This window comes from Martes martes (assembly GCF_963455335.1).
Source record: "Martes martes genome assembly, chromosome: 3".
Taxonomy (NCBI): domain Eukaryota; kingdom Metazoa; phylum Chordata; class Mammalia; order Carnivora; family Mustelidae; genus Martes; species Martes martes.
In genome coordinates, this window is record NC_137890.1 from 31,322,962 (window position 1) to 31,337,123 (window position 14,162).

The following is a 14,162-nucleotide window of genomic DNA, read 5'->3' on the forward strand; positions in this document are numbered from 1 at the left end:
ATGGGAAACAGAAAGAACTGAAGATATAGGAGAACATCACTAAAAACACTTCTCCTGAGCAAGAAACCCCAAACCCAATTTCTATGATAATTCCAGATAAGAGGACCAGTCTATGCCCATCTTTTTACATTTTGAAAACAATGAAATTCAGTTTTGAAGATAATTTTTTACTTACCAAACCTGCTATTGGTGTGGATAATCTATTGATCTTCTTAATGACACCAGGTTTAAGTTTATTAACCAAACTGAAAGTAAATAAAGAAATAACATATGCAATTACAAGAATGCCAGTCTCATTTTAGTATTCTTTTTAACATTTTCAAAAATCATGTATACCACTAGTTCATCCCCCACATGTGATTCAGAGCCAAGAGCCCAATAAAAGGCAAACGACCAAGAAAACAAGTTAAGTAACAGAGTAAAAAGAACATCACTGGGGGCGCCTGGGTGGCTCAGTCATTAAGCATCTGCCTTAGGCTCAGGTCATGATCTTGGGGTCCTGGGATTGAACCCTGAATCAGGCTCTCTGCTCAGCAGGGAGCCTGCTTCCCCCTTCTCTCTCTGCCTGCCTCTCTGCCTACTTGTGATCTCTCTCTCTGTCAAATAAATAAATAAAATCTTAAAAAAAAAAAAGGCAGGGGGGGGGCACCTGGGTGGCTCAGTGGGTTAAAGCCTCTGCCTTCTGCTCAGGTAGTGATCTCAGGGTCCTGGGATCGAACCCCACATCCGGGCTCTCTGCTCGCAGGGAGCCTGTTTCCTCCTCTCTCTCTGCCTTCCTCTCTGCCTATTTGTGATCTCTGTTTGTCAAATAAATAAATAAAATCTTAAAAAAAAAAAAAAAAAGGGAACATCACCGCAAACAACGGTGAGTGTCCTCTCAGACCTTATAGAAACTGCTATACTCAAAGCCATGTCCCTAAAAATAGTTTCACATTTGTTAAAGGTAGAATTTGATTCTGTTCCAAGAGCCAGTTTAAGAATCTCTTTCATTATAATCTAGTTCACTTGGGCCTAAGAATAATTTTTTCTATCAATCATTTTCATTAATTTTTTTCTCATACTGATCTGTATTTTAAAAGGTAACTTCAAACAACATTATTTTTCCAGACTTGTTTACTGAAGCATAGTTGACATATAATATTAGATTAGTTTCAGGTGTATAGCATAGTGGTTGGACATTTATATACATTATGAAATGATCCTTATAAATCTAGTTACCATCTGTCATCATACAAAGTTTAATATTATTGGCTATATTCCCTATGACTATATAATATATGTGACTATATTCCCTGTATTCCCTTTACATCTCCATGACTTACTTATTTTGTTACCAGAGTTTGTACCTCTTAATCCCACTTGACCCATTCTGCCTACCCACTCCCCTCTGGCAACTACCAGTTTGTTCTCTGTATTTATGAGCCTATTTCTGTTCGTTTTGGTTTTTAGATCCTACATGTAAATGAGATCATACAGTATTTCCCTTTCTCCGTCCGACTTACTTCAATTAGCATAATATTCCCTAGATCTCTCCGTGGGTACAAAAGACAACTGTAATTTGCCAGATAGAAAGGATGCAGTAGAACTCACCCAACAGTCCGCTAGTTCCTACTGGTAACTCACACAAATACGTGACTGATCACTTTGTTACCGTAACAGAATGATTGCCTAAAAATTAAATGTGCCAAAACTCCCCCCAAAGGGGCACTGAACACATTTAAGTTGCTGACAGATCTGCAAAGATATCTGTAAGTTCCTACATTCCAGAACACAAGAAAAGAAGCCACCTTTGAAGACTGTACCTTAGAGTACAATTCTTGGCTCTAAATCTAGTTATTGTGAACTCTGTGTTTTTTGTTGCTGTTCACTGAAACAGTGCTAAGCCTTGGAGACATTTAATACTATAGTAATGCTTTTCTACTAATGCTAGCTCGGTTAATTAATTATTAGTCCCTGTCAGAAAACAGTAATTTAAAACAGTGATTTTCCTATTCAGTAAACTAGCTACAAAAAGCAATTCTTTATTCTGTAGACAGAGCTCCAAAAAGAAAGCAAATATAGGAGAGAGAACCAAACATTTTTAATTTACTGGTCTCCTCTTCACAATGGGCAACAGAAAAAAAAAAAAAATCTGACACTTGTGGAATGTCACTCCTTCAACATTCCAGAGATTTATATACACACTTGAATGTGCTAAAAATAAAGAAGACAAAAGTCTCAATTTAATAGCCTTCAGAATGTTGTTCAGCAGGATTTCAAAATTACAAAATGATGGCTTACAAAGATTTAGTCTGGTGAACAAAAGATGTTTTTTCTGTTTTCATAGGTTTTTCACACAAAGATCTTTAGACAACTTAACATAAACAATAAAATTGCCCCCTCAACCAAGCATTTCCTAGAACTATTACTCTCTGATTCCTAATTTCTTATTTGTGCACTAAAAACCAGGTGAGAAGGAAGCTTTTCTCCCTTAATAGCTGAATTATTTTTCTTTAACGGCTCACTGAGGAGCTAGAAAAAATTTGAGCAGGTTTCTAAAAAATGACAGTTGCAAATTAATTCTAGTTGTTCCCTACTTACCACGTATGCAATGCTTCTAAATAATTAGAAGCACTAATTAGAAGCACTAATAACTGGAACATTACTTAATAGCAACATTATTCTAGCGTCGTATAAATCAAGAAATTCATAGAACTGTTGACCACTAGCTTGGCAATGACTTTCCTACTGTAACTTGGATCTTAAAATGTAATCTTCCAGGGCGCCTGGATGGCATTAAGCGGTAAGCGGGTTAAGTGCCTGCCTTTGGCTCAGGTCATGATCCCAGGCTCCCTCTCTTTGAGGAGGGAGCCTGCTTCTCCCTCTCCCTCTGCCCCGCCCCCCTGCTCACGCACACACTCTCTTTCTCTGGCTCTCACTCTCTCAAATAAATAAATAAAATGTTTTAAAAAAATGTAATCTTTCAATGACATAAAAAGTTGGAGACTAAAATGAGCTGGGCCAACTTATCAAATGTCAGGAAAGTGTGGCATCGGTTGTCTTTACAGGAGGAAGAATGTCATAAATTCCTCCTCCACCCATTTGAGTCACTGATGACTTTGGCCAGATCACTCAATTTACCTGTTTACTTCACTTATCATTTTTCTCTTACAGTAATGGTAATACCAAGAGCATTAAAAAAAAAACCATACTTTCTGGAATGAATAATAACACAGCGTACACTCAATCGAGTCAGCAAAAGGAAGGGATTGAAGGAAGTAAAGGAACCAGCACAGATAAGTGATGTTTCTCCAAAAATGACTCGACTCCTCCCTCATCAGAACATTCCACAACTATTACCTAGAAGCAATATACACACAGTGGACTGGCTTCCTTCTCGACTCTGGAGCCTCCTAGTCCATGTACAAACATAGAAATAACCACAAGGCAAAAACAACCCCCTGCATAACACACAAAACTACCCTGTAAAAGTTGTGTCACTAGAGGAAAACGTTGTTTTACTTTGTCAAATGTTTAAATGGTAGCAGGTCTAAGCACTAGAGTGGGGAGAAAATGCCATATGGTTTTGGCAAATACTGAACATCCAATCAAATTATGAATCATGAATAATTATCTTCACATACAATTAAAGGAAAACTTTTTAGGGTATATCTTCTAGAGAGGAAAATGATTTCATAAAATTTAAGCTTCTGTGAAATTTAAGGATATCTAAAAAATATAGGGGCACAAAAAAAAAAAAAAAAAAAAATATATAGGGGCACAGTCTTACACTGAATAAAACACAAGTACAACACAAGGGAGATATTACTCTCTTTTATAAATAGAACTTCTTTGCATAATAAGGGTTCTTCAATTACACATGTGGAATTCGTAAAGGGAACACTCACTTGAGGTCACTGGCTCTATTCAAGAATCATATAACATGATAACCTTCCAGAAGCCTCTGTGCACAAGGAAGTGGAGGCAGTGAAGGGACCATTTTATCTGCCTGCAAACCCGCCATTCCTCTAATCCTATGTATAATTATACCTTGATTCCCCCAAGCCTTCCCTCAGGCCATGGCATAAACCTAGTTATGTGCTTTGTTAGCACATCAGAGGTTTGCTCTTTTGGTAAGATTAAAACCAGAACAGAAAACACGTAGTCATTTGCTCTCCCCGTGGTAGACCACACGGGCAAAAGCCTGCAAACCCTCTCCCTCAGCTCATTCCTGCATTCTTGCCTGCTTCCTTTTCTTCTTCTCTCCAAAACCTCCTGCCTACTTCCTCCAACGGAGCTGAGTTACATAACATGCTAGAAGGCTCCCTCTGTTCCAAAACCTTGTCACCAGTGAATGTGTCCTCACTTTAAATATAACTCAGAGGTGACACTCCAAGAAAACTGTACATGAAGTTCAGTGTAACATCTAGCTCAGTTATAAATGGTTTCAACGAGCATTAGAATTTGGTGCTTAGTCTCCAGAAACTAGTTCCAAACACCACACTTCATTTCCCCTTTATTGGAAAGCTCTTCAGCAGGGACACCTTTCAATTCCCTATTTCCAAAGATCTTTTCCAAATGTCCTGGAGACCTGTGCTTCAAAGAGCACATCAGTACATGGAGAGTGAACTTTCTAACTTATGAATAATTTGGTCAGTCAGTTACACATACATATTTCTATTATCTTTCTGCTAACTATGTTTTCTAAATACATATCCTCATGTTAGTCAAATTTTCCTATTGGTAACCACATTCGTTAAAGACATAATGAAGACAATTTATATTTCCTTACACGTTAAAGAACAATGACTTTGGTTTTATCTGTTATTTAGCACATCTTCATCTGCCTGGTTTTCTTCTAGATGAAACTGTTCATAAACATTTGAATGCTTACTAAAGACGGAGCGCTGCACTAACCACACAGTGGAACTGCGAAGTACAAGGAAATTCTCTCATTCCAAACATCTCCTAGCACTTAGCAGTGTATCTGGTATTGATTGTGTGCCTCAAATTATTTGCAAAACCTCACCATCTGACTTGTAATACAGAAATTTTTCTGTGATTCAAAACCTCTATCTTCTTTATAGAAATAAATTTAGAAAAACATTAGCTTTTGTCTCACTCAAATGTGAGAAATCACTTTTGGCTGTTCCCAACAAGGACACCTCCCCTCTGTTAGGTCTTCTGTTGAGTCAAACCTTGATGTCATCTCTCCTAATTGGCAAGTGTTGACCAAGAGAATAAACTCTCTATCAGATATGTTAATTTGGGCAAGTTATCTTAAGGAAATTCCTTACGAAGATTTTTCATTAATTACCTCCATTTAAACGCCTAGGTTACAATATCTCTAAAATAAAAACCACTCTGAGTAGTTAGTGATCACAGTTCCTTGGGTAAAGTAAGAAATATATATAATCTAAAATTTTAAAGTCTGGGGCGCCTGGGTGGCTGAGTCAGGCATCCAACTCTTGATTTTGGCTCAGGTCATGATCTCAGGGTCGTGAGATGGAGCCCCATCCCGCTCTGTGCTGGGTGTGGAGCCTGCTTACCATTCTCTCTTTCCCTCTCCCTCTGTCCTTCCCCCTTCCTAAAAAATGTTTTGTTTTTTTGTTTTTTTAAGTTTAAAAGCATTCAATATAAACATTTATAGTCACCTTAATATTTTCAAATACTGGTAGTAACATGAACATTGACCTAAGCTGAATTTCTAGAATTCCTGTGGTAATTTTGAATTATGCTGAGTTAGAACAGAACACAAATAGTTAATAATAAGCACGAAGATGGGAAAGCAAGCAAGAGCAACAAACCAGTATCAATACACCTGATAACTATAGTTTTATTATGATAGGATTCTCTTATTTAGCCTCACTGTTAGGCCCGAAGCATCCTGAAACAAGCAAGCAAAGTCTAAGCGGTCTGAAGGCAGATGCCTCAGGACATTTCCCAATACCACATCAGTAGCAAAACGCCTCTAGCATTTGCTGTCCTGCCTTGCTGTTTACTATTAAGTAACATCTCTGAAGTCCTCTCCACCCCTTCATGCAAATGAGAGTGATATGTTGTTCTCTTATAGGTGGACTTGGGTTTCACTCCAGTTTTCGCCACTGTGAAAATGCTTCCGAGGCGGGTCTGTATGCATATCTTCATCCCTGCGTCTTACAGTTTCCTATATTCTGTTTCTAGAAATAAAATCATCAGCGTCAAGCTCTTGCTCCTTGTCTGGGAAGGAATTTGGCAATGCAAATCCATTTACTTTTGCACCAGCAGGCAGCATTCGTGTGCCCGCCTCGCGGTGGGCTAGACCGGGCACTCGGTCCCTCTGCGCCTGCGCCCCACACTGCACGCTCTTCCACAGAGCGGCCGCCTCCCTAAGCGCCGCTCTCCGGGGATGTACAAGATCCCACCGATTTTATCACGTTAGAGATACTTAAGTTGTTTTTGATATTTTCCACTGTGAAGAAGCTTTATTCATATTTCCCCATTTAATAGCCTTTTTAAAAAAAAATAGATTCCCAAAAGGGAAGATTATTGGGAAAAGTCCTCTAATGTTTATGGTAAGTTAATATATGTTTATATTAATTAATTAACTAGCATACAATTACGTGATAGGTATTGTCACACAGTTTTTCCGAGCTATACCAGCTTATATTCAATTGGTCATTTTGAGTCTATACCATTTTGCCATAATATGCCATCCTGTGGAACATTTCAAATTATTTACCACCTTCAATTAAAAAATAGTATCTGGATTTCTCATAATTATTTCTTACTAAGGAAGGTGAAGATTATATGCTTATTTCCAGTAGTTTTCTTTTTTTTTTTTTTTTTTTTTTTTTTTTAAGATTTTACTTAATTTGACAGACAGAGATCACAGGTAGGCAGAGAGGCAGGCAGAGAGAGCGGAAGGGAAGCAGGCTCGCTGCTGAGCAGAGAGCCCGATGTGGGACTCGATCCCAGGACCCTGGGATCATGACCTGAGCTGAAGGCAGAGGCTTTAACCCACTGAGCCACCCAGGCGCCCCACCAGTAGTTTTCTTTATTTGCAAAGTCTTTGGTCATATCCTTTGCTCATTTGTCTCCTGAGGTTTTCAAATATGTATCTCAGAAGTTTATTTGAAACTAGATAATGTTTAAGTCATTTTGCTTAATGTATTTTTCTCAGAATGTTGTCAGAATATCTATTTATGTATAGATTTAAATCTTTTTCTTTTTTTTCCTTCTCCTTCAAAGCTTAGAATTTTAAACTGCCTCCACAGATTTTAACCCTTCAATTTTATTTTTTTTAGCTTTATATTATCTTAACCTAGGCTATTTGGTGGGCCTATAAATTCATTCTTAGCCAATTATTTATCCCAATACAATGAACTGAGTGATTTCTCTCTTCTGCATGTTTTCATATCTCCTTTATTACAAATTACTACACCTAAGAATGTATTTTGGACCTTGTTCCTATATTTATATGTACATTAATAAAGCAGTCCATAATTTTTAATTACTGTACTTTGTCATGTTTGTCACGTGTTCTAATGTTGGGACAAGCTCATCTCATAGAAATTCTTATTTTTAGAATTTTTTCTATTCTAACCTGCTTATTCTTCCATGTGAATGTTAAAATAATACTTATAAAGAGAAGCCTGTCTAGATTTAATATGAGTATTAGATTAAAATTGTAAATTAATTGACCTCTATTACCCTATGTAGAAATATAGGTTATAACTTCATTTCTTAAATTTTATAGCTTATCATTACATTTTTGACAAACAAAATAAAAGTCTCATAAATTTCTCTAAAGAAAACAGTGTTTTAAACCTTGTCAGTATTGCTTTTAATCCCTTCGATATCTAATTTTCTGACTGGTGATTGTTAGTATATAAAAAATTCTAGAGATTAAATCCCTCATATAAGGCAATTGCTCTACTTTTAACCAATGTGATACCATTGTGTATTTGTTCTTTTTACAGTATTCATTTATTTAACTTACTAACTTACTTCTCAAGACACTGACTAGAATCACCATACTTTCACAGCCAACACAATGTTTTCCATGTACCTACCTGAACCCCTTCATTACACGGAAACTGACTTCAGTAGTAACTTCTTGCTGATCAACTTTAATAAAATTGCTCATATCTCATACATCTAGTATACACATTACTTTCTTTTATTTTTAGAAGACTATCATTCTCATTTCTGTCTCAGAGGTCCTATCACTGAAATGCTATATGTTCTCTTCTTAGTGATTTATATTTAGGGCAGGAAAGCCCTGTAGATGGTACACGCAGGTTTATGAAACAGGACTGAAGCCACAATACAAAAAACCTTCTGCAAAATTTGCAATGAGTCTGTACAATGTGACTATTGTAACAGAAGTGAACTTTTAAATTAATATTTGCTAATAAGCAAGTCTTCAACTTAATTAACTATTTTTAAATGATGTTTTGTTATATGTAGTTATCAAATTACAAGAAAAGGGGGCGCCTGGGTGGTTCAATGGGTTAAACCTCTGCCTTTGGCTCAGGTCATGATCCCAGGGTCCTGGGATCAAGCCCCACATCGGGCTCTCTGCTTGGCAGGGAGCCTGCTTCCCTTCCTCTCTCTCTGACTGCCTTTCTGCCTACTTGTAATCTCTGTCTGTCAAATAAATAAATAAAATCTTTAAAAAAAAAATTACAAGAAAAAAATTGACTTTGAATCTTAAAAACACTGGCAACCACAAAACGCTAACATGAAGAGAAAGAAGTTAAAAATTTAAAAATTGTCCTTATGAACCTGAATACTTATCTTCCTTTGCCTACTACTGGCTTATCAAATAATATAGAAACTTCAAAGTTTATATTACTTTAAGTGAAGAAAAATCTTTTTTTTAAAGATTTCATTTATTTATTTATTTATTTGAGAGAGAGAGAGAGAGAGAGAGAGAGGAAGCACGGATAAGAGTAGGGGGAGGGACAGAGAGGGAGGGAGAATCCCAGACAGACTCTGGGCTGAGCCTGGTGCCCAACACAGGACTCTTGTCTCACAACCATGAGATCATGACCTGAGCTGAAAACAAAAGTAGAATGCTCAACGGACTGAGCCACCCAGGCACCCCAGAAATATCACTTTTGTTACTTATACTGCAAGTGGCTATATAATAAGGATGGGAGCAATGGATAGTGTTGGTGTGCTAGACAGACGAATGGAAACAAGTGCTCTCCTCAGGAAATTCTAAACCAGAAAGAGCTCTAAGAAAAATGTCTTCATTAAAGAAGGCCCTCTGGGGGGCACCTGGGGGGCTCAGTGGCTTAAGCATCTGCCTTCAGCTCAGGTCATAATCCCAGGGTCCTGGGACTGAGTCCTGATCAGGCTCCCTGCTCAGTGGGGAGCCTGCTTCTCTCTCTGCCTGCTGCTCCCCCTGCTTGTGTTCACACACACACTCTCTCTCTCTCTCTCCGTGACAAATAAATAAATAAAATCTTTTAAAAAAAGAAGAAGAAGAAGAAGGCCCTCTGCGCTTCATAGGGAACACAGCAAAGCCCAAGGGCCCAATGGTATCACTCCCATTAGATGTATGAAAGTCTCCAACTCTAACAAGACCCATCTCTCTTGCATGATTGAGAAATGACAAAGTTCTTTACTTTGTCCTATGTCTTTAAAAAGTCACCTGAGAATCCCGTAGAAAATTAACAGGAATTCTTTTTAGTAATTTTTCTCCTTCTATAGAATGCATCTTTAACCAAACATGTTTTGTTCATGTGGACCATGTAGTGGTCACTGGCATAATAAATTAAAATAGGATTTCTCAAACCAAAGAGGTGATTCACTCTTGACTCACTCTTTCCAAGCTGTGAGCCATGGCAAAGAAGTAACAGTGTGAGAAGAGTTTTCTCGATAATTTGGGCCAAGTTCAAAGAGACAAACTTCTGAGACGCGGCTCATGTGCAAACTTCTGCAGCATGGCTGGCTGTCATGGGATAAAGCAAAGATTGGCAACATTCCAGGGATGGGAAGTATAGACTGACTAATCAGAGACACACCCAATAAATTTAATCTTCAAATGTATCTTCTTACTTCATAAGGTGAATAAAGAATGTTTTCATTTTAGTATTTCTAAGATTGCTATCATAAGATGAGTAACTGAAATTACTAACTCCTATCACTAGCTAGATAGATATGCCTCAACTAAATACGTTTAGAGAAGAGAAATCTGCTAGAACCACAGAGTGAGAGAGGCTTGGATATTTAGGTAGTGTGGCAAACCTCATTTTTTAAAAAAATACATAGTGAGGTCCTCACGAACACTAACAAACACGGTAGACAGGGGACTGATTTAATCAATACTATCAATGATTAACAAGGAGCTGAAGTCACCTTATATAGACTCTTGTCAATCCTTTCACTAATTGGAAAAAAAAACAAAAACAAATTAGATGTTCCCATCTTTACTGTTTAGGAAAGCAAAGAGAGATTACCTAAGGTATACAGTAAAAGAATTACTGTAACAGACTTCAGCCAGCGGAGTAATCTTTAGCCCTCAACTCAATTAGATCTCACAGTCAATCAAACTAAAGGATACTAAAATGATTAACAGAAGATACTAACTTCAATAGTCAGTCAGATTAAAAGACAATTAAGAGGGACGCCTGGGTGGCTCAGTTGGTTGAGCAGCTGCCTTCGGCTCGGGTCATGATCCCAGGGTCCTGGGATCGAGTCCCATATCGGGCTCCTTGCTCAGCAGGGAGCCTGCTTCTCCCTCTGCCTCTGCCTGCCTCTCTGTCTGCCTGTGCTCACTCTCTCCGACAAATAAATAAATAAAATCTTTAAAAAAAAAAAAAAAAAAAGACAATTAAGACCCATTATCCTCGTTGCGCGGGTATGTATCTTGTCTAAAACCTCAGTGTGGAGTTTATACCCAATTTAGACTATCTGAAATGTCAGAACTCTGCCAGCTGCGTGGAAGCTATAATAAGCTCCCTTCTCCAACTCTTGACTTTGATATTTCAGAGAGGCAGCTCATAAAGGATAAACTACGGCTCTGCCGAAATTAGATAAAATAATAAGAAAGCTCTTTAATGATGGTAATGAACCAGGATGCCTGGAGATTGTTAACAGGCAACAGCAGACCTTGTATTGCACAAGAATCCATTTCCCTGGCCATGAACCAAGCAGAAGTCAGGTTTTCCTGTAAGAAAATGAATTCAGAGTTTTAAAATATCCTAATCATACTACAGCTAAAACTTGAGACCTCTTATGGGTAAAATAGTCTCAAAGACAGACGGCCTACTATATCTACCATGAAATTAGGAGTCAGGACTTAACTACCAGACTCTGAAGGGCGGATTGTGCTTTCCTCAAGGGCATTAGAACTCAGGCAGAGGGGACCAAACAGTGACGCCTGATTCATCGTTCACAGGCCACCCAGCTAGGCTTTCTCCACTACAGATTTATATAGAACAGAGTTACCTAGGCTTTTTTCCCTCAACATTACACCTTTTATTAATATGCTTTATTAACCATGGGGCACCTGGGTGGCTCAGAGGGTTAAGCCTCTGCCTTCGGCTCAGGTCATGTCAGGATCCTGGGATCGCCAGGGAGCCTGCTTCCCTCTCTCTGCCTGCCTGCTGTGATCTCTCTCTCTCTCTGTCAAATAAACAGGTAAAATCTTTAAAAAAAAAAAAAAAAAAAAAAAGCTTTATTAACCAGTGGCTGTACACAATGTGATTTACAATTAAGAGAAAGATTTTTTTTTTTTAATACAAACATCACAGAGGGCTTTGATGCCCCTCAATAAACTACAAATGCCGATTACCACAGCTTAATACTTACTTACGCTACTTTGGGAAAACATTCATTTAAAGAATACTGGATACCAAACATATTGATTAGACTTAATCTGGTAATGCACAAAACCCCCCACTGGTATTATTCAAGCTAGGAAACAATCTAAGAATGAATGAGCTTTGGGAAGTGGTCAATTACAGTGACTTTTTTTTTTAACCAATATCTCTCTCAACAGGCATCCAAATCTCAGCTGTGAAGGTAGAACTTATGTACTTCATCTAACAGTATTGCTTGTGATCAAAACAGTTTTTCCTCAACTCTGAACATCCTTCCTGGTAACAATAAGCGCCTCCTCTCCGGCTGGGTATGGTTTTTACAAATCACCTCAAGTCATTCAGAGACCAGGCTGGTGCAAAAATTGCACTTAAAAAAACAAAAAAACTAAGTAGTCACACAAATATGTTTAATGATCTTGTTATGGAGGCAATGACTCAAAAAGGGGATCCTTAAAAATGATTTAAGTGGTAGTTCATCACTGGCAGTATGTACCCACAAAGTGACTTCTCTGAAAAGATCTCCTGTTTGGGCTCTATGCTCTCACACGTCTACCAACAACTCAGTGCTTCACAGGCACATTTCCTAGCTAAGGCTTATCCTGACTTGTGGGGCTTACAGCAGAGAAAGTTATTTCACTGCAAACATCTACATAGTCCATACTCATAGCTAAGGTAGCTCTCAGATCACATGCATCTTTCTAACCATCATTCCCCCCTCCATCTTCTGAACGCATTAGAACACATTTAAATCCCACAGTTGCCAAATTAATAAAAAGTAACTTCCTAACATTGACCAGTTAGACGGACCACATGGCCTACTAGAATTAGTTTAAAGATATTCGGCAATGGCACTTCTAAACATACATCAGAAGAGGACAAGAAACACCTCTTAAATTTTACTTGTGGCCCTTCTTCGGATGCCTGCTCTGCTGTGTCCTAGGTAGAACCACATGAGATTGACATTTCTGTAGGTCATGGAGGGTTGAATATCAGTAACTTCATATGGTTCCATTTACTAACATTGCTCTAAGACAAAAAAGTTTGAATAGCGACCAACAGAGCTAGTGAGATACAGGTTGTTATCTACACGGCCATCTTTCCAGCAACAACTTATATTTATGCAAAGATAGATAGATAGATATATCTATAGATAGATAGATAGATAGATAGATAATGGAATTTTGCAACCCGGTGAGTTAGGCAGACCAGATATGCTGATCTCCACTTCAGGGTTGAGAAAATAAGGCTCAGATGCTAAGTCAGTTGCTCAAATGTCCAAAAGTAATGGGGCAAAGCATCAAACTTAAGCCCTTTGACTCCACATCTTTGCTGAAACAACCTTCCTTTAAAAGGATAATCAAAATCATCTAAATACAAGCACATATACTCCCAACGCTTACTTGTGGACGGATTCCATAAATACCTATGTGATAAGTGTCTAAATTGGAGCACTTAAGCCCTTTCAAAATTGTGGGTGCATACTCATGGACATTCTTATAATTTATTTGCTCACTTCTGCAACCTACACCCTCACCTGGGATTTCATCTTTACATCCCACAGGACAGCCTCCCCATCACCCAAAGGTCATATACCTGGCTAACTACACTTTGCCTCCCCTGGGGGACAAAACAGTGGGACTAGACGATGTAGGCTTCATACCATATCACTCATGCCACCAGCCTAGTTTACTTATGATAACCAAGCCCTGAGATATTATTTTCAATAATATATTAATTGAATGAATGGCCCATAGGCCATTGACTCAAATTGATGGTGGCAGTGTAACAACTCCACTTAAAGCTTCAAAGAAAAATTTGCTACTGCCTAAATTTGTTTTATAAGCATCACTATTTACTGATGAAGGAAAAAGTTTTATATTAATTTCTAAACCAGGCAATTCCATGTGTTAGAAGATTCAGAGTGGGAGCTGGTGCGAGGTAATAAGGCTTCCTCCTCAACCACCCACCCCTACTGGCCCATCAAGCAATAACAGAATCTTTCTTGTTTACTAATTTAAAATAATATATATTTCACCAATGCTATCTTTAGATGCAGAGACTGATAACCCCTTCCTACTGTCTGGTACTGTAGGGGTATCAATTTGCAGAGATCAAATCTCACTTGTTACCAAGAAAACAGATCAGTGACTATGATGGCCATGGAGGGGGGAGTGAAGACAACTCAGAACACACATACACACTTTTGCTTTTGAATTATTTTTTAACTGCTTTAAATACTTACTCACACAACAGAACACCATTCTCTAGAGAAGCTCGAAAATCCTTTGTTTCAAAATTCTTCTCTGTTACTGCCTGAAAAACAAATTTAGGTGTTAATTTTCTTAGCCGGGGTTAATACACAAGTCA

General features: G+C 38.1%; 1 protein-coding gene across 1 annotated transcript in view; it reads right to left on the reverse strand.

Annotated features, from left to right (window-relative positions):
- The window catches only part of LMO7 (LIM domain 7), a 200,835-nt gene that overhangs the window by 112,406 nt on the left and 74,267 nt on the right, over positions 1-14,162 (reverse strand). Inside the window, exons 3-4 of the mRNA XM_080799836.1 lie at positions 14,038-14,108; positions 176-245 (exon numbers count right to left, since the gene is read on the reverse strand). Coding sequence (XP_080655962.1) covers positions 176-245; positions 14,038-14,108 — 141 coding nt within the window. The remainder of the gene's footprint in view (positions 1-175; positions 246-14,037; positions 14,109-14,162) is intronic.